Here is a 20,884-nt window from a genome sequence, read left to right as displayed (position 1 = left end):
AATTAACATCCGTTTCCGGTTTATGTGTCTGAACCGGAAATATATACCGTAATATCATTTCTGTTTCGGGTGTTGTAAAGCGGAAGTGAAATTTGTATCCATTTCCTGTTTTTTACTTCCGTTTAAATTTTCGGACCGGAAGTATAGTATCGTAATTCCAATTCCTGTCGAGAACCTGTTCCTTTTAAACCGGAAATAAATTGACATCCGTTTCCGGTTTATATAAAATATCCGAACCGGAAATACGATTCTCATTTACGACCCGGATGTTGTAAATTGGATTTAAAATTTGCATCCATTTCCGTTTTGTGACTTCCTGTTAGGTTTTCAAACCGAAAGTTTAGTACCGCAATTCTACAACCGGTCGAGGACCTGTTCCTCTTTCCGCCCGTGTATAAATCCCGCATCCGTGTTCCCAATTTGGCCCCTTTGGGGATGCCACGCAAATTTGTAGTGCAACCGCCGCCGCTGCAGGAAAAATGCATTCAATTTGATGCCAAAACCTCAGATTTCTAACAGGCCACCAGGAGCATGTAGCAAACAGCCACCGAATACAAAAATGCTTATAACTTCTAAACTACTGGTTGCAGAGAAAATATAAAAATGCAGAAATTTTCAAATCCGTATGGGGCATATTTTTATTAAAGAAAAAATATATTTGGATTTACCTAGAAATTTAAAAAATTAAAATTGTGTCTCAAATCACCGGTTTTTGAGGAGGAAATCGGATTTTTTCTCCTAAGCCAGGGTGTTGAAATGGGGTGTGGGAAGATTTTCGAGTACCTCTATATTTCTTTCGAGTCCAAAACTATTAAATTCAAACATTTTAGTTTTTGTTGATAATATTCAACTTTTTGTTTGATAATTATTTTTTAGACTTTCTAACCAAAACTCTATCTGAAATATTAGCCGAAATTAATAAAAATTAACACTTACCATGATTTTTCGTGTTTGATTTTTTTTTTTTAATTTTTTTTTTATTAAATAAATTTTATTCTTAATAGTTCTTTAAAAAATATTTCCTCAAAATATGTGTACATTAAAACTTAACCTAGTAATGTATGCATACATATATTTTTTTTAAATCGAAATTTCATAAATCGAGTCCAAAAGTCGTGTGAAAGTATTTTTAAACAAAAATGAAATGAAAGCAATCAAATAAAATATATCAACACTATCAAAATGACAAAGAAAGTGTGGCACTCTTCAACTCCAGCGCCAACTTCATTAATATGCATTTCATGCTTCAAGCACTCCACTCTCCAACGCAAAGTTCCAACAATTTACAGTAATCTAGTATACTTCACGCAACGATGCAAATACATACACACATCAGAATGGATTTGTACAGAAATTTCTATTATCTAAGCATTAATCCGCAGGAATCGCGCCACCAACACGCACAAACCGGTCGCACTCAGCATGGTCACGTGATTGGCATTGCCGAGACGTGGCGGTGCCGCATTGCAGCCATCCTCATAGCAGGTGCAGATCCTCTGCTTATACCCCTCATTGTCAGCATCGAAGCAGTAATTCGTCTTCGCGCTCTTGTCATTGTCCAAGTATCCACAGCTGCGTATGATGCGATTCTCGCCGCTCACTTCGATTTTCGTAATCGTCTTGCGGCAAAACATATCGGGCGACTCGCATTCGGTTAGAAATTGCTCGTCACGTGGCGCACGCGGTGTTATCAGACGCAATTCCGTGCAATCCTCCTGCAGATGGGAGTTGCACTGGTGACAACGGATGGCGTTCACTGTGGGAAAATGAGAAGAAGAGAAAGGAAATTAATTTACTAATTTACTTTATTTGAAATAATTGCAAAAAATTCTAAGTTATAAGGCATGTGTTTGGTTCTGTGGTTATACGAGTATGTTGCAATCTCCTTGAGCAATATTAGACTTATTCATATGTTTTTATTCCTTTTCCCTAACTGGACTTACCAGAAAATATTTTTGAAAGTGGACAGCAAGTTATTTAAAGTAAGGCGTAGAAAAGCACAGAAAGAGGCTTTCAAACTAATTTTTAGGCATTCTCAACACCAGACAAAACCATGAGATAAGAGCGAGGTTATGAGGATAAGTAAGAAATTGTTGTGGATATATCAAGTTTTGCTATATCAACGAGAGATCTTTACAGCATGAACCTTTCAAGAAGTGAGGTTTGGTCAAAAACCACAAAGCTATGGACTGAAATATGTCCCACCTCTAGTGAAGACAATTTTACGGTAAAAGTTAGTCTCTCCTAACCCTCGTTTCATATTTCACATTCTAACCACACTTTTTCAACACTACAACATTTAATAATAATTATAACCACAAATTTGGTAATCACTTTCATTATTCAATTCCAGTTGGTAAATATATTTTATTTTTTATATTTTCCTTATTTATATGGACGACGTCAAAAGTTGCACAAATATTTGGCGCCACAATTTTTACAATATCCGCCTCAACTCTACCAGACAAATGGACTCGAAAAAACCCATTCTATTGTGTAATAACGGTAATGGCGCAAATATAATGGATTTTACGAATCATCACAAAAAATCATTACGGTCATTGCAGACAAGTGTTGTCCATTAAAATGCAATAATGCTTTGTCATATACATTTGTCTTCGAGGAGAATAAATAAAACTTTCCTCCATTTCTTTGCTTGAAATTAATTATGGTAAAGTGTCACCAACAAACAACGCACAAGTGGCTTTTACTGAGTGACAAATGAAGTATGAAGGACACATGCCAAATTTGGCAAAACAACAAAAAGTTGGGTAGTTGTAAAAGTAATGACAGCTATTTTTGTCAACTTGGAGAAAAAGAGAGAGAGAGAGAGAGAGAAGAGAGTAAGAGAGAGATGCGGGCAAAGTGACAGGAACAGTGACAGGGCCAGTGCCAAGATTAATTAAGGATTCATTAAGAAGAATAGAGAAGAGAGGGACCATGCTTGAAATGAAGTATCAAACGAAATTCTCCGAATAATAGTCAGGACTTGATCATTAAATCTGTATATATCGGGTGATTTTTTTGAGGTTAGGATTTTCATGCATTAGTATTTGACAGATCACGTGGGATTTCAGACATGGTGTCAAAGAGAAAGATGCTCAGTATGCTTTGACATTTCATCATGAATAGACTTACTAACGAGCAACGCTTGCAAATCATTGAATTTTATTACCAAAATCAGTGTTCGGTTCGAAATGTGTTTTATCGACAAATTTTGTTCAGCGATGAGGCTCATTTCTGGTTGAATGGCTACGTAAATAAGCAAAATTGCCGCATTTGGGGTGAAGAGCAACCAGAAGCCGTTCTAGAACTGCCCATGCATCCCGAAAAATGCACTGTTTGGTGTGGTTTGTACGCTGGTGGAATCATTGGACCGTATTTTTTCAAAGATGCTGTTGGACGCAACGTTACGGTGAATGGCGATCGCTATCGTTCGATGCTAACAAACTTTTTGTTGCCAAAAATGGAAGAACTGAACTTGGTTGACATGTGGTTTCAACAAGATGGCGCTACATGCCACACAGCTCGCGATTCTATGGCCATTTTGAGGGAAAACTTCGGACAACAATTCATCTCAAGAAATGGACCCGTAAGTTGGCCACCAAGATCATGCGATTTAACGCCTTTAGACTATTTTTTGTGGGGCTACGTCAAGTCTAAAGTCTACAGAAATAAGCCAGCAACTATTCCAGCTTTGGAAGACAACATTTCCGAAGAAATTCGGGCTATTCCGGCCGAAATGCTCGAAAAAGTTGCCCAAAATTGGACTTTCCGAATGGACCACCTAAGACGCAGCCGCGGTCAACATTTAAATGAAATTATCTTCAAAAAGTAAATGTCATGAACCAATCTAACGTTTCAAATAAAGAACCGATGAGATTTTGCAAATTTTATGCGTTTTTTTTTTAAAAAAAGTTATCAAGCTCTTAAAAAATCACCCTATAGTATAACTGGCTTGAGGAAACCAAGCCTATAAACTCGTGATAAGCCCTCCGGACAAGTTGTAATAATACTACAACCTTAACCCCTTTAAACTCAATATAGAAACCTTTTCTTCATGATACCTTAATTTTGTATCCAGAGTCCGCCTTTATATCGCCCTTTTCCCTCACATAATTGACATTTTATGTGTAATAATGCTTATCTCAAACCCCCAACAATTCAACTTGTTAACCCGGCAATTACTTAGACAGCATATTTCATTAAGTTCAAATTAAATTTCACTACAAATTCAAATTAGCTGATCAAATGGACAGGATAATTGTCCTTTCGTTTTCATTTTCTCCCTTGAAAAGTGAGTACTGGCACGGACTTTGAAACGAAGCTGTCATGCAAGTGTCAGACGGAGCCTTCGCACATGCAACAAAATGCAGCAGATAAATGTAGGCAAGTGTGGCAAAGTGGCATGCAACTGTCTAAACTATCTACCGACTGAAAAATATACATTTATACAGATGCAGTTTACATATATGTATGTCAGCTGACAAGTGGAAATTGGTAAAGTGGCACTATTATAAGTTGCAATTGCCTTTATTGTTACTACTGTCAATTTGGCAAATGTCAGATGCTTGACATTAACTCGCGTACGGTTCTTGTGTTACGCGATAATAAATATGTATATATACATATATGGTATATACGTGGGTATATATTTGGAAAGTACGCAGCTTTCCCATAAAGAAATATTGAGCTTTACCGACTATTTTAAGCCGTGTTCACTTTTCTAGGTTCAAAAAGAGGGTATTCATGACACATAGTTCAATGTCGTATAAATTGACATTTTTTTCAATACATAATGCTCTCAGGTACTTGAAAAAATAAACAACGGAACTTGAAATAAGTGGTGTCCACCAAATTGTTCTGAGAAACGGAAATGTAAATTCGGTAAGAAAAAAATTTCCCTTAAATGTCAAAATATTGTAGAAAAAACTAGATATGAGAGCAATAGAGCTTTTTTTCAAAATTAACCAATATAATTTAAGTTTTTATACCCTGAACTAGGCATTATAATAGTCAAAAGGAAATGTCAGATAAAGTGTATATAACGGGAGATACAAGTAGAGGTACTTTTTTCCATAAACTTTTTTTTGACAGATGTCATGTGAGTCGTGTTTGACATCGCGCCATGATAACTACTATTTGATCAATGAACTTATTGAGGGAACACTTCGGTGAGCAGATAGTTTCGCGTTTTGGACCGGTCGGTTGGCCACCAAGATCGAGTGATATCATATCGTTAGACTTTTTTCTGTGGGGATATATAAAATCTAAAGTGTATTGAAACATTCACGCTTTGATTCGGAGCACAACATCACGGGTATCATTCGCCAGTTACCAGTCAAAATGCTCGACCTAGTCATCGAAAATTTAATATATATATATTATGTACATACATATGTATATATTTTGAACATATATTTTTCACTGCATTTAATTTTAGACAAAATTGCATTGTTTGTTATTGTTATTGAAATCAAGCACGTGCGAAGGAAAACAAATTCGAGGTAGTGTAATATGATATACACATATATAGTACATACATACGATGTTCATATTCATAAGCACCCATATTTGAGCTTATCTGTAGGAAGAGTATATTACGAGTATTCACTTAAGAAAAGTAATATATGTATGTCTAGTTTTATATATACGGTCAGGAGAATTTGGCTCCCTCTAGTGTATAGTACAATATATACTCTGCCCACATATATGTATGTTTGTATATACAAATGTGTTTTATTACTTTCGAATGTACATAAGTATATCTGCAGAAATGTATATGAGCCTTGCAAGCAAATAAATCGAATTTTTCACTATTTATTTCAACTTTTCTCGCCACAGTAACACAGAATCAAAGCACAGCAGATGCAACTCAGTTGCTGCCGTTGCTACAGTATTAAATTATTGTTATTGTTTTTTTATATACGCGGCATTAAACGAATTTTCTAATCAAAACAAAAAGGAAAACAAAATAAAATCAAGGAAATTTAGCGATCATATGTTTAGTTTACATACATACATAATATATGCCATAAAGTATATACACATAATGTGTTCACCCCGCCGTTGCCAAATTGAAAATACAAGGAAAAACAAATAGAACTAAGAGAAAATGGGAAGTGATAGATAGTGAAGGCATATATTAAACAATAATATACATTTAATGTCATCAATTTTATTTACTATTTAATTGTGTGTTTTCATAAGTATATAAATATAATGTATTGGAAATCTTTAGCAGTCGCCGTCTTTGATGCGTCATTTCTCTGCTCGCTATGATTGTGGGCTACTCTCTTGACTATATTTTACATGTAAAAGCATCAACAAAGCTATCGACTTAAATTGATAGAATATATATAGTATGCGGATACCTGATCAAAGTGATATACATACATATATGTATATCTATATATGTATATATTCAATGATACCAAGTTTTGGTTGGCATACATCAGATCAGTTTTATTATTGTGAATGTAAGATTAGGTTATACTGACCGGCTCTTACGCCAAACATAGAGCTACTGGATTTTAGTAATACCAAATGAAGTATTCGTCAAATAGGACGTCAAAGCTTTTTGAGAACTTTATGAGGGACTTGATATACATATCGCTCATTTGCTGCAAGACCGGCATAAGTCAAAAAAATCGATTCGCCAGAAAACGCGTTTAAAGTTTTCAACTTACTACAACCTTACACGGTGACTCCAACCTTACACCTCTTCTCAAGCGGAGCATATAAGAGGTATTCATATGAATTTTTCACTCAACATGAAGTATGATATAACGAACAATTCTGTAGCATTAACTCAAAACTCACGTTTTTTGAATTATGCCGGTCTTGCAGCAAATGAGCGATATAAGTTTGATACTTCGCCTAGTCTCTTGAACTGCGAAGCTCCTAGATATCTAAGATAAATTTTAGTTAACGCTGGCCAGAGGATTGGCATCTCTTTTATACCTACTTCTGTGCACTTTCTGCAATTTTCGTCGTTACTTATGTCCATTCGGCTCACATGTAATGCGAGTAGGTTGTGATATGTCAGGATGCAAACAGCCGCCCGAGACCGTGTGAGTAGAAAGCATGCGAGTTTTTCTACGGAACTCTTGCATATGATTTTGGCGATCCTGCATAAGCTTAAATCCTTCCAACTTGCCCTGATCGCTCTGAGAGCCCTCTTGGAAATTCAGTTTTATATCGGAGCTATTATTTACTATAGTTTCCCGGAATTCCTTTGAGGGCTGTAACCCAGTATACTCGTATATGCAGTCGCCACAGTTACTGTCTCTTTGCTTTCAAGGATTAAAATAACATTTTTATCTCGAAAAAATAATTTCTATACCGAAAAAGAATTATAACACGCTTGTTTAAGCATTTGGTATAGTTTGTTCGATTCCCTAGAGAGTAACGCTTGACGAAACGAAGACAGCTTAAATTTACCTCTTTACCGCCCTTATCGAAACCTCTTTAACGAGCATACATACATACATACACTAAATATATGCGAGCACGTGGTTGGTGTACAATTTTTTCGCAAAAAAACAACCAAAAAAGTGTTAATTTGGCTACAAAATTATAATTAGTGCTAAATTGTAGAATTTAGGAATCTTTTGCATGTGAAATATTTCTGGAGAGCAAATTTAATTACCAAGCATATGTGAAATTATTGTTTATTTATATTTACTTTAATAGTTGAACCGATGCTAATTAGACAAAACTTTGCATATGAATGCGGTGTTTTTTACGGAGCAGTTAGAGAAATTAGTGAAGCATGGGAACTATTTTCACATAAGTACAGTTGTGTGTACATATTTACCTATTTATATGTATGTATACTAGGCGAATTTACAAAAAAAAAAATACGTTCATTTTTAACGTCTTTTTATGCACAACACCCACCTCCGAGGGCAACACATAACTCCGTAATTTTTCAATATTTTTGTAAAACAAAAATTTTAAAATAGCTGAAAATCTATCCTATTACGTACAAAGAAATTCGAAACATTCGATAGAGTACTTTCTTTAAAAAAAAATGCACGAAAATCGCCTAATTTTTCATAGAAATTTTCGAATTTTTGTACTGTCTTATTAAATTCTACAACACCTCTAGAATATTGTTCTAAGTTTTCAAGTTCATCCGAGTAATAGTTTCAGAGATACAGCATGGACAACTCATGCGCTCGAGTCTAGCTAGGTTAAATGCGGCGTGTTTAAACGCGTTTTTCTCGAAACGGTGTTTTTGAAGTCGGTTGGCAAGATTTCTCGAGAACTACTTACCGATCTTCATGAAATTTTGCAAAGGTCTTTGAGATGCAATTCTTAAAAACTTGGACGAAAGACTTTTTTTCGATCACTACTATTTGAAAAAAAAGTCGCGAAATTTTCATAGAAATTTTCATTTTTTTTTGTAAAAAAAATCCAATTTTCAGTATTTAAAAACTTTAAACAGTTCATACGATGGTACACATTAGCTTACATTGTATCATTGGGTTTATTTGGCGTGCCATAACAATTGAAACTACCTTTAATGAATAGACTTGAATACTAGTCTGCGCTTGAAGTTAATAACATCTACGCAGTAATCAGCAGACTTTCTAACTGCTGCGAAAACAATTAGCACTAGGGTGGCAATTAATTACTTATGTGCTATTTTTAAATTGTATATGCATACATATAAATATATATATAAAAAGAACATTTCAAGCTTAATACATGAAAAAGAACTTATTAAATTAGTGTGCTCATTTTTAATCATTGCAAATATGCTTGAAAATTATCCTTCCACTATCAACGAAAAATTTACTGCTAAATTTCACGCATAATAAATCTGTATACCCGAACAGAGAATAATCAGTGTGCCATGAAATTTGAAGAAAACTTAGCCACGCCCGTCTCTCTCTCTCTCTATCCGTCTATATATACGCGAACTAGTCCCTCAGTTTTGAAGATAGCGATCTGAAATTTTGCACATGTCCTTCTCTCATCAAGATACTGCTTATTTGTGATAGCCGACGATATCCAACCGCTACAGGATAGAACTGCGGCACAAATCGACTGATCAGAACCAAGTTCATGTATGGAAACCTTTTTTTTTTTTGACAAATTATCTTTGTATCCCACGAAACATTGAAATCTGTAATTTGTGTCAAATTTTTTCAGACTGTGTATCTTTACCTCACAACAACACATATACACCACTATTTTATTATTTGTATTTTTTAATAACAAATACTAGCCCTATTGCTTCTAAAAAATTTCCCTTTTCAATGATTTATACTATTTGAATTTGCATGTGTATTTATTTTTTGGCAATTGTATAGATTCAATCATCCACAAAGGTCAAAGTGTCGATGTATCGTTGCGCTTCGGCGCCTCGCCATTGTTCCTAGGAGGCGCTTTTATTTCTGGCACACTCTTCGCGCAAATAAAATGCATTTGTTTTAAATCAAAGCAATTTAAACAATTCGAAAATAGCACAATGGCGACAATATACTTATATATACTTGTGTACACTCATATGATGAAAATTTAAATAAGCCGAAAAAGTTTGATTACGTTGAAAAAGATAAGCCTACAACCATATAGTGTTTATCGCATATAACAGACGTATATGTATAGTGGATATGTAAACAGACATGCGTTAATCAAGATTACAATTAAGGATTAAACAAATAAGAACTTTATTTTTGTGATTTTAAATTGGAATAGCCTATTCACTAAGTTACAAACAAATTACTTTTATCGTTTTATATTTTGTCCAATGCTTGATTATACAGAAATTTTTTATTAAATTGTTTATTAAACTGAAATAAACGAATACCCCCTTCTTCTATTTGATTGTTGCTATGTACACTACCACCTATTTCAGCCGAGTTCGCCGAGAATGGCTTCCATGTTCCACAAGTGAATCTCAATACAGCAAGTGCTCAATGTATCCATATTATTTTCTCTGCAGCCACTAGCTGAAACTGATAATAGTCATCTCAACAAATTTGTGACAGACTCGAAAGCGCTTTGTCGATCTGTAAGTATTATAATCCAGTATATAGGAAGGAGTTTATAGATACCACAATAGACCGGCGTTCTAAGCTGTCCAAGTGAGACCCTTCTTAGGTTCGAGAAGATCAGAACTGAAAGATTTTGAACTTGCTTAGGAACTTCACTCTACTGGCACGACCTTCAGATCTTGATTCCACATATTCATCGGCTATCAAAAATGTTTGACAATGATATCTTTATAAAAAAAATCTCAGGGTTCTACTCCATATATTACAATGTAGATGAAGATAAACCTAAAAATATCTATATATTTCGAGAGATATCTTTACTTATAATGCGCTTCCTCAGTTCAAAGTTACTATAGATGGCAAGAATGTGTTTTCAAAAAAGTTGAGATGTTTTAGCACTTTCAAATTTTCTGTTTACAAATTTTTGAGAATAACTAATGATGCGTTTAAGTAGAGAGAGAAATTTTAAAAATAATCGGATAATTGAAGACTGACTTCAACGAAACCTTTTCTGTGATATTCAGAAGGCTTAATCTACAAAAGTGGGCATATTTTGTGGGATCACCTTCTTCTAGATTAAACATAGAAAACTTAAGTCGCAACTGGCAGACCTGCTCACTTCTAATACGACTTTCATAATTCATAAGTTCCCTTAGCTTCTCACATGAACTTAACTATACTCGGGTATTTCAACTGTGAATGGAATTTCACACTACCTTCCAGTATAGCCGCGTCTACCGCTATATTATCTAACCTATCGACGTCATGTTCATTTCGCTCAATTTATTTATTACAACTTAAATAATAATTTAAGTAATCGGGTAGGTTCTGTAAGTAGTTTTGCATTTAACAGCCGGTAATTAAGTTATTACCCTGCTCAGCAATAAACTGCACTTAAATCAAATGAACCTAACCGAAACTAGTTAATAAGCGATAAGTCAACAATAAAACCAGATAAAACCGAAGTGTGTTCGTAAGGTTGTTCGACATTCATTGCATTTCATTGACTGCTTAACCGCAAGCGCCATTGTAAAATTAGTTGCTTGATATGGGTATTCATTTAACCTCAAAAAAAGAATCTTATAACTTTTTCGCAGCTCCCGAAAGGGTGCTTATTTATTCGGGAACATAAACGAAGGCCGAACGATGGTCGTTTAATCTACGACTTTGACGGTCAGGTACAACATGGAGAACATTTTTTATACTCAAAGAGATTGTTAGCGCTTTTAACTGTCGTTCTATGGTTGATCTGACTCGAGCGGTTAACTAAACCTTTTTTAGTCATTACAGTTTTCAAATAATTGAGCTCGTTGTGAATACCTTCACTGCACTGCGGCATGTTTCTGTGTAATACAGTAACATTTTTATAGCGTCAATAAAGTTGGCAATAAAACGAATGCGGTTAGCGAATAACAACACCATGTATAAATAGCGAAAGCTAAAAACCTAGTTAAATGAGATTTATGAAAAGTGCTTGGAACTAGAAAACTTTAACACAAATTAATGAACTATTTTTATCGTCCACGTGTTTGTATGTACAACTAACTATTTGTTTATAAATATTCATTATCAAGTAATCGTTTGTTTTATATTTTATTTAAGATATGAGAACTAGCTGTAATAAACCGTTGTTTGCGTCATTATTTTGCCACAATGGAATGATAAAATGCCATGGATATAGTTTTTATATTTTAATCCAGAGAATGCCCCATTCTGCGAATAGTGAAAAACTACAAACGAATTTTCATCACATACTACTCTGCTTTTTATAAGCCCAAAGTAGTCCATAATATTATTAGGTCAATGAGAAGTGGACCTAATAATTAAGGGAAGTAACTCCTGAACTCTATAGCCACTGAAAATCTAAAGTATTCCTCATAATCTACATATACATATATAATATAATATGAGGAATGCTGCCGAATTAACAGTCCTTGACCGTATACTATACGACTATCTCCCTTCCGATGACAAAGACCCAACTGTCGTAGAAACAGGTTTTTTGTCCAGTTAAATGATATAAATAACTTTATATAGGAAATAAGTCCTAAAAATCATATGTATATATTTTCCAATATATTTTCTTAGGGTTTTTCATTATCCTGGCCAGTTATATTGCTTACAAAAAATTGATTTTGTTTGGCCAGTTCGATGCCACATTGGGTAGAGATATCTCGTCAAATAAATAGGTTTTCCATACAAACACTTGGTTCCGAATGTTCAGTTTGTGTGATAGCTATATTCTATAGGAGAGATATTTCTTTGCATATTATACCATTGCCAAAAACAATAACCCGTGTCAAATTATGTGATCTCTTCAAATGAAAAAGTTTTCCATACAGCTACATATATCTATAGTAGTCCTTTATGGTGGGTTCTGACGAATGAGCAGATTCAGAGGAAATGATGAGTGCGAAATTTCAGATGGAGATCTCAAAAACTGCGAGACTAGTTCGCATATAAACACACAGAAAGACAGACGGACATGGCTAAATTGACTCTGCTTGTCGGCCAGATCATTTATAAATATATTTTATAGGGTCAATAGGGTCCTTTTGGATAACATAGTGGTAAGCTTAATATACCCGGCTCAGAGTTTAAAAATTCTGACTCCATACCATTCTAGGTCAGAAAGGTGTTATAGAACATAACGTTAACTTGTAGCTAAGAAAGTTTTACTATCAACTCTTATTAGGTGTAACAAGCGCTCCTTGATTAGGTTAGGTTAATCTGACCAGTATAGACCAGTATTGCTCCTTTGCAATACCAGATGGAGTTTGGTTATTAGGTCCATGAGGAGTAGACATCTTCTGCACTTGACACGAAAATTAATAGACTCTGTGGCCTCATTATCGATACCTCCTCCAGACCATGGGGACCCCATATGCGTAGTCTTGCCAACGCGAATCGGAATTAAGAACTACCGTTTTGTACATGCCTCTTGCAGTTTTGCACCCAGGTAGCGTTCTTTGATACTTTACATTAAATTCACATTAGGTTAGGTGTTAGAACCACATTGGATGTGTAGAATAACATCAAATAATAGACGAACATTTTTGTATATAGCTTTCGTATAAGTAATTTTTTACATTCCTCATGTTATGGCTTTACTTATCCTAGTTAAGTTCGCGTCTGCTACATTCTCATTCCTCTTTTATGATTACATGCTTCCTTTAATTCTATAAATTAGAAACATTACACCGAATTTAACCCTGTTTTCGACTAACATCAACATTCTATTTAAGAACAGTCAACCCTCAGCAGAAGATAAAGGTTTATGAGGAAGTTTCTGAAAACAATATCTCATATGTAAAGCCGTCAGCCGGCCGCAAGCCAGTGGGAGTCTCAATATGAACGTTTTCATTTAGGGAAAGAGTTCTTTCAAACATATTAGCGTCTTCTAGAAATTATTAGCAATTATCTAAGTTTCTAAAAGAATATTTTAAAAATTAAAAAAATATTACGTGCTATTTAAAATATCATAATTAACTATATTTGAAAACTCACCCGTTGGCGTAAAACAGCAAAATGTTAGCATTATAACAGCAGTAGAGATGAATAAGGCTTTAGCTGTGGTTGTGGATGCCATTTTCTTTAGGAATTTAGTATAACTTTTAATTTATAATACTACAAGTGAGATATTTTTATTTCATTAAATAAAAATTAGATTTTTTTTTTAGAAATTTTCCAACTGTAAATATTTATAAACACTGCAAAGAGAAGAATTAAAAAGTAAATATTAAAATTTATGAAAGAATTTTAAATATTTTATAGTGATATTTGTATCATAAAAAATATATATATAGAGCAATTGAATACAAAAAGCATAAAATGAATTTAAATTTATAAAATTTACTTAATAAATAATATAAACTTTTTTACTTAGAAAGAGTATTTGATTACACTCGTTTTAAACATAAAAAGTTGTACACTATTACGTTCACCATATCGTAGTTGTTTATACATTTATAACTAATTAGAATTGTCTAAGAAATATATTTATGACTATCATGTAGACATTCTGAAGTAAACTTTATAAAGTTCATCATTTTTCATTTTATTGTTTTCTGTCTCTTATTATTTTGTTATTCTCTTTTGTGTAAATATTTTCTGCTCGCTTTCGGTTTTGTTTTCGATTGCCGCCCGACAAATTTACTACACAACAATAATACATTGGAAGACGAACAAAACAAAAGAAATAAAGGAAAGAGCCTCAGAATAATTTAGAAAAAAATTTGTAACGTCTCATTAGCTATGCAAACTACATTCTTCAAACTTTTTACTAGTCGTAATCGTAAAAGTTGTTTACATTTTTCAAAAACCGGTCCAATGAGTCGCGAGACAATTGGAAAATTATTGTATTTTTTGTTTGGCAAAAAATGGTAGCATCAAATAAATAAAAAAAATATGTGAATTGTATTTTCATATGCATGTATGTATGTATATATGTATGCGTGTGTTTTGGGGATTTGATTTGATTTCATAAAAATAAAATTATATTGGTACATGCAAATTAATTTTATAAACACATAATAATTATTATTTTTATTTAATATTGTATGCAATTGTATACAATTTTTAATTAATATCTTTATAAGACTTTCGAAATGCAAAAAATTATTTGGAATAGAATAATTCTTGAACGGATATAATTCCTTTGCTCCATAGACCATAAAGTCGTAAGAGATATCTTTGTAAGAAATCATTGTAAGAGCACTCGGTTCCAAGTTAAGCCACTACTTAACTAATTGAAAATAGAACAAAGCAATCAATATTGATATGGTCTTAAGTAAGAAGCCTATGGAAGGCTTCATTTTGAATCGGAACTTGTTTTTCTACGCAGTTGAAATAAATATGTATAGTAATCATGGTACCACTATTTCTTTGTGTATTTTGAAGTCTCTCTCAAATGATGCTTAAGCATAAAAAGTGTATCTTCCACTCAAATTATAACAAATACCGTTAGCACCCTCCAGCTTTTATTTGATAACTTTTTAATAAATAATGCATCGCACTGATACTTTTATTGATTGCTCTTAAGCGATGACAGGCAGATAAATATTTATATTTAATAACTGCAGTTCCAATTAGCAACGGAAATTAACTCGCTGATTCATTTTACTTAAATTCGATAGCTAAAAATAGCGCATGCAAGTAACTGCTGCACATGAGCGCGAAGAATGATAACCTCTCAATGGATCAAAGCATCCAGACAAGCAAAGAAACTGCAAGCAATAGAGCGCTGCTAAGCCTGCATGTATACATATGTATGTATAGTATATCATAAAAAATTCCTGAAAATATATGTGTACATATATTATACATATGTATAGTATATACACATCTGCATTGATATCTAAAAACAGCTTATGTCGAATATGACCGTTTTAAAACTTAGAGAGCTTGGTTCAAATTTTTAACCGTCGTTTATTCTAGTTAAAAATCGACGTGAAATTTCAAAAAAAAAAAAAAATAACGTTTTATAATTAACTTTATATGTATAAACACTTTAACGCACACATCGTTATCAATGCAGCACTTAACGCCTCGCTTATCTGGACTTGTGCTATATACCGTGTGACCACATATACTTATTTACGAGTATTTTCATATATTATTTTACTTATTATATATTTAAATATATTCATTAATATTAATTTAATTTATATACTTATTTACAAAAACATGAAAGCAGAAATATATGCATAAGAATTTACAATAATTATTAGAAAATTTAATTTAACCACAGCAGAGTGCTAAATGAACGCCAAGAGAGCATAAAAGATGGCTTCATAAAAAAATTAACCAAAACAGAAATTCAATTAAATAATTCAAAAATAGATTTTAAATAATATATAAAAATTTTATAATAATAATTTTATAATAAAAAATAGAATATTTTTTTTTTTATTCTTTACACCTGTTAGAGTTGCACTTTTTACAATTTTTACTGTTTTAATTACAAAATAAATTTATTTATTACCAAATTTTAATGATGCAAACTCTTTTTTTAATTAAATTCGAACTAACCTCAAAAGATGATTTCAATACTTTAATTTTTTGAGTTTAGTTAAAATTCAAATTAAAAAACAACAGCACTTTTAATTTAATGTTTTAGTAGATATAATTTATTTTTTTTTTAATTTTTGCTGCTTTAATTAATGCCTTAATTAAAACGATTAATTAACAGTATTAATTATTTTTAATAAATTTAAAATTTTTGAACGATTTTATTTATTTTTAAATTCGAAGTAACTTCAATAATTAACTAATAAATTACTTAATTACATTTAATTTACTATGATTACAAACAAACAAAACAAAAACAAGTTGAACAAAAACATTAATTACTTTAAGTAATTAGTAAAATTATTTAATTACAAAATTAAAATTAATTCGTATTTTTTGAATGATTTGAGCTATTTTAATTACTTTTAAGTTCGAAGTAGCCTCAATAGTTAGTTAATTAATTACAATTAATTTACTGTAATTAAATTACTAATTTATGAAATTTTTTAATTTTATCTACCGGTAATCAAAAGTAAACAAAACGGTCAAAATAAAAGCATTAAATTACTTTAAGTAATTACTAAAATTATTTAATTACAAAAATAAATTTATTGATTTCAATAACTAAAACTATTTTGCAATTTTTGAACGATTTTAATTATTTTTAAATTCGAACCAGCCGCAATAATTAATTACTTACTAATTTTAATTAATTAATTATAATAAATTTATGGTGCTATAATTAAATTTCGAAATAATTAAGTTCATTTATTTTATTTACATTAACATAATTAAAATAAAAGTATTCAACTACTTTATGTTTCTGCAATTATTTTATTATTATTATTAATTAAGAAAAATATAATTATTAAAAAAATTATTCACTTGCTCTATTTGTAATGATTTTTTTTATAGTTTTCTGAGACAATTTTCCACATTTTCGGTATATTTAAAAGTAAATAATTAATTAAAATAATTAATTGTATTTAATAGTTATTAGTTAATGAAGGAAATATATAAATTACTGCATTTTCTCTAACTAAAACCAACTGAAACTAATTTAAACCACTCGCACTATCTGCAATCACATGTAATTAGCTCGTTTATTTAATGAACTATTCAAATTCAGTCACTTCCTCTAATTATAATTCAAATAAACACTCCCAACAGCAATTAAAATTATTTGCAAACACACACAAGTACTTTTAACCAACCTGTTGCACTTAAATATTTACAGCATACACTTAATACACGCCAACGCTTTGCTATATTAAATATTTCCCATACAACGCTTTATTCACTTCGTTATTTAATTTCATTAATTTTGTTACGATCGACTTGTGGTTAAACACGAAATTAACGTCCGTACACGCGCACGTCTCAAACGAATCTGAATCTGAACTTGTAAATGTTTTTAAAAATCAAATTTTAATTTTAAATTATTTTCTATTTTCCTTTTTGTTTTGTAAATCAAACGGACGGTATTGAACATACATACACATATACACAAACGCGTAAACAAAACACAATACAAACACGAGATTAACACAAACACCGAAGCGATTTGTGACCGACGTCGGATTTAGTACTCAGTAATGAACTCACAGAAAGCTAAGACGACTCTACTCGTGCTATGTATCTATGCATGTATATAATATAATTAGTATCGCACTAAGTGGACAAACAGACAAACGATCAGTATGCTAATAAGCAAACGATCACTGACGAAGCGACGACGACAGTGAAATGCGTAAAATTGTGGGAGAATTGTGGTCGAGAATGTCAATGGTACGGCCGACTGACTTTCCCAGAGAGTTATAATCGCTTAATGAGTTGTTGCGAAGAGCGAAAGAGCGCCACGAAAGAAAGAACGTTGCCGCAAAGTGCTCGAGTAGTTGGGGTTACAACAAGTGGTCAGAACACTTGTGCGAGTATTTGAGATGAGACTAAAAGCGCACACCCTTTGCCGGCGTCGGTGATTATAAAAAGCGGAGGAGATAAAGTGTGAATATTCACAGATCAAACGCACATATTCATATATTAATTACAAGCAGGTGCCTACCCTGTAGGAAAAGTTAGAATTTAGAGAGATATAGATGTATGTACATATATGTAATAGTAGTCCTGTAACAGTTGGGATGTGAACCTCGCGGTGGTGATATTTTTATACCCTCAACAGTGCATGTTAAGTTTACTACCAGGTTTATAACATCCGAAAAGAAAACATCATAGACCGTACAAAGTATATATGTATATATTTGAAGAGCGTACCGAGCTGAGCCGGAGACCCTACAAGAATATATATATAATTGATCAGCGTGCCGAGCTGAGGCTATTGAGCTTTATCTGTCTGTTTTTCCGTCTTTAAATATGCTCAGTTCTTGAGATATCGACCAGAAATTTTGTACTCGTCCTTTTCTTACTAAGATAATGAACCACTGGAGCATATACATACATAGCTGTTATACAAGCTGAACGATCGAAATCTACTGATTATAAGGAAAGTTTCTTCATTTGACAAGATGTCTTCAAGAAATTTTTCATAGGTTGTGGTACAAGTCAATTATGTAATCTCCGAAGAAATTGTTCAGATCGAAACTAACCGATCAAAATTACGATAAAGATCTTTGTTATACGCCTTTACGCAATAAAAATGCACCTGTGTGTGTGTGCTTCGGTGCACCCAACATTTTTTCTTGTATTAATATTAGATAAGTTGAACCCAACATCGGCAGTTGTCGTGCTCTCTGAGGCATATAAATATATACTATATGTGCAAGTATAATATGAAGTAATGATATAATAACACGGTTTGAGGGTTACCCCGGATAAGGTACATTAAGTTTGCCACAACATTTCTAACAAACAAAAGGAAAATTCCTAACGAGCAAATTGCATCCGAGAATAATCATTATATATAAAAGGTGATTTTTTAAAGGTAAGCCACACTTTCGAACAATTGAAGAATTTGACAATATTTTCGTTTAATGGTTCGCGAATTCGATGGCATTTAGTGTTGAACAGTTTCGCACACATGGCCAGAGCATTGTACCATACTGTCGGTCCAAGTTCTTAATATTCGGACATATGTACGTAATCAAAACTTGATCAATATAGTGAAATTACATGTGAGTTCCCATATGGTAGTTTTATTTGTTGATATGAACATGAAAAGTCTGTTAATATGAGCTCTGCAAAAGTGGCTTTACCGCAATCCGTTTAGGAAATTCTATGCCTCCTAAAAAAGCACCCTATACATAAGTTAGCGCGTGTATGCAAATCTCAGTATTTACAATTGATAAAAGCGAAGGTATGCATTTAAATAGTTTCATATAAATATAATTTATGTAAAATTGATTGTTTGACAGAGAGCTAGATTATAGACTGACTGAGTCAGTGAGAACCACATACATACATGCATATGTAAGTCCACAGTAGTAATAAATCATGCTTGTTTTCAGCAGCTTGCAACTGCAAGTCAAGTTTATATTATTGAATATTAATCGCATGTAAACAATCTTTGAATAATTCTAACAAACAGGTTTGAAATGTAAACAAGCGCAAATAAGATAAACGATAATCAAATAAATTAAGTAATTTATTATACTTTGACACCCATAAGATTCAATTAAGATTTTTTAGTTGAGGGGTGGTTGTGGAGCAATTGTTATCAATAAAAATAAGAAAAAAGAAACTTCAACTGCACCGGAACTTCACAAATGCAAAATATTCCTTATGGATCGTATCAGTGTGACCCTCCGAAAAATCACCGATTTTCGCTATTTTTTTATGTTGAAATTAACTAATCGGTCCGATTTCTAGAAAATTTCACAATGAGGCAAACCCTTAAAGAACTTTAATCGGTCAGTATGTTATACCGACTCGATCTGAACCATTTCTTCGGAGATTTCATCATTACCTTAAGCAATAATCTATGCCGAATTCCTTTGAAGTTATCTCTTTAAATGAAAAAGCTTTCCATACAATCACTTTATTCCGATCGTTCAGTTTGTATGGCAGCTATATGCTAGAGTGGTTCGATATCGCCCGTTCCGACACATGAGCAACTTCTTGTTGAGAAAAGGACGAGGAAAATAGGTCAGACCAATATCTTAAAACTGAGAGACTAGTTCGTATATATACAGACAGACAGACAGATATGTACATACATACATATATGATCAGCTAGAAATCCGTTCTTATTAAAAGCACTCCGCAATAAATTACGACTCGTTCTCGCTCCAAACGATATCTATTGGAAAATTGGAATTTTACATGTTTTTATAAAACAATATTTTAGGAGTTCTCTCAGTTCCATCGCCGTTCAGTTTTGAACAACTTAATGAGCTCAGCAAGTTTGGGTCAAGTTGCAGTCTTTAGTTATTCGCAAAGGTACGAACTGAACCCTAAGGCTTTTAAAAAGCGCTCAGAGCACGTATCTCTTCAGCGAGGTCGCAGAGTCTGTTAAAATTCGCGTCAACGACGACTACTTCCCTTGGACTTAGCAAGTGAACTCCATCTGGTATCGCAAAGCACCAAACTGGTTTATGCGTGGCTTATTGGCCTACCAGATTAACCTAACCTAACGTATAACCGACTTCAGAACACTGAATGGTAATATTCCCATTGGTACCCATGCGGCATAACTATATATTGTAAGATCAGACTTCGTTGTCTGGATGTTAACTGGAAGATAGAATCATCCAAACACTTCCTTTTTCTCCGTTTTTTCTTTTCAAGATTAAGCAGCTTGTCCCTCACTTCTTTCGCCACCCAGAACAACTAAATGGATTCGCAGATAGCCGTAATAGCAGATTTCCTCAAAACGTTTCGTTGTCTATAAAAGTTTGGTTCCTCTTGAGAAC

The 20,884-nt window shown here is 32.9% G+C and overlaps 1 protein-coding gene and 1 long non-coding RNA gene across 2 annotated transcripts; both read right to left on the bottom strand.

Moving 5' to 3' along the window:
* Window positions 1-957: 957 nt before the first annotated feature.
* LOC105223094 (uncharacterized) lies at window positions 958-17,586 on the bottom strand. Its single transcript, XM_011200717.4, has 3 exons — window positions 17,234-17,586; window positions 13,518-13,720; window positions 958-1,756 (listed from the first exon to the last, which is right to left on the bottom strand). The coding sequence occupies exons 2-3, from the start codon at window positions 13,597-13,599 to the stop codon at window positions 1,365-1,367; spliced, it is 474 nt and encodes a 157-aa protein (XP_011199019.1). The 5' UTR covers window positions 13,600-13,720; window positions 17,234-17,586; the 3' UTR covers window positions 958-1,364.
* Window positions 2,998-13,492, bottom strand: LOC125776204 (uncharacterized). Its single transcript, XR_007421493.1, has 2 exons — window positions 10,167-13,492; window positions 2,998-10,133 (listed from the first exon to the last, which is right to left on the bottom strand). It is a non-coding gene; the product is annotated as an uncharacterized LOC125776204 (long non-coding RNA).
* Window positions 17,587-20,884: the final 3,298 nt, after the last annotated feature.

Source organism: Bactrocera dorsalis, chromosome 1 (assembly GCF_023373825.1).
Source record: "Bactrocera dorsalis isolate Fly_Bdor chromosome 1, ASM2337382v1, whole genome shotgun sequence".
NCBI lineage: Eukaryota > Metazoa > Arthropoda > Insecta > Diptera > Tephritidae > Bactrocera > Bactrocera dorsalis.
The sequence above is the reverse complement of the archived record's forward strand: the minus strand, read 5'-3'. Positions and strand labels throughout refer to the sequence as shown.

Excerpts from the sequence above, each read along its gene's own strand:
- LOC105223094 (XM_011200717.4), bottom strand. The coding sequence starts at position 13,599 with ATGGCATCCACAACCACAGCTAAAGCCTTATTCATCTCTACTGCTGTT. Across the intron at positions 1,757-13,517 it reads TTGCTGTTTTACGCCAACGG|TGAACGCCATCCGTTGTCAC; the intron begins GTGAGTTTTCAA and ends ATTTTCCCACAG.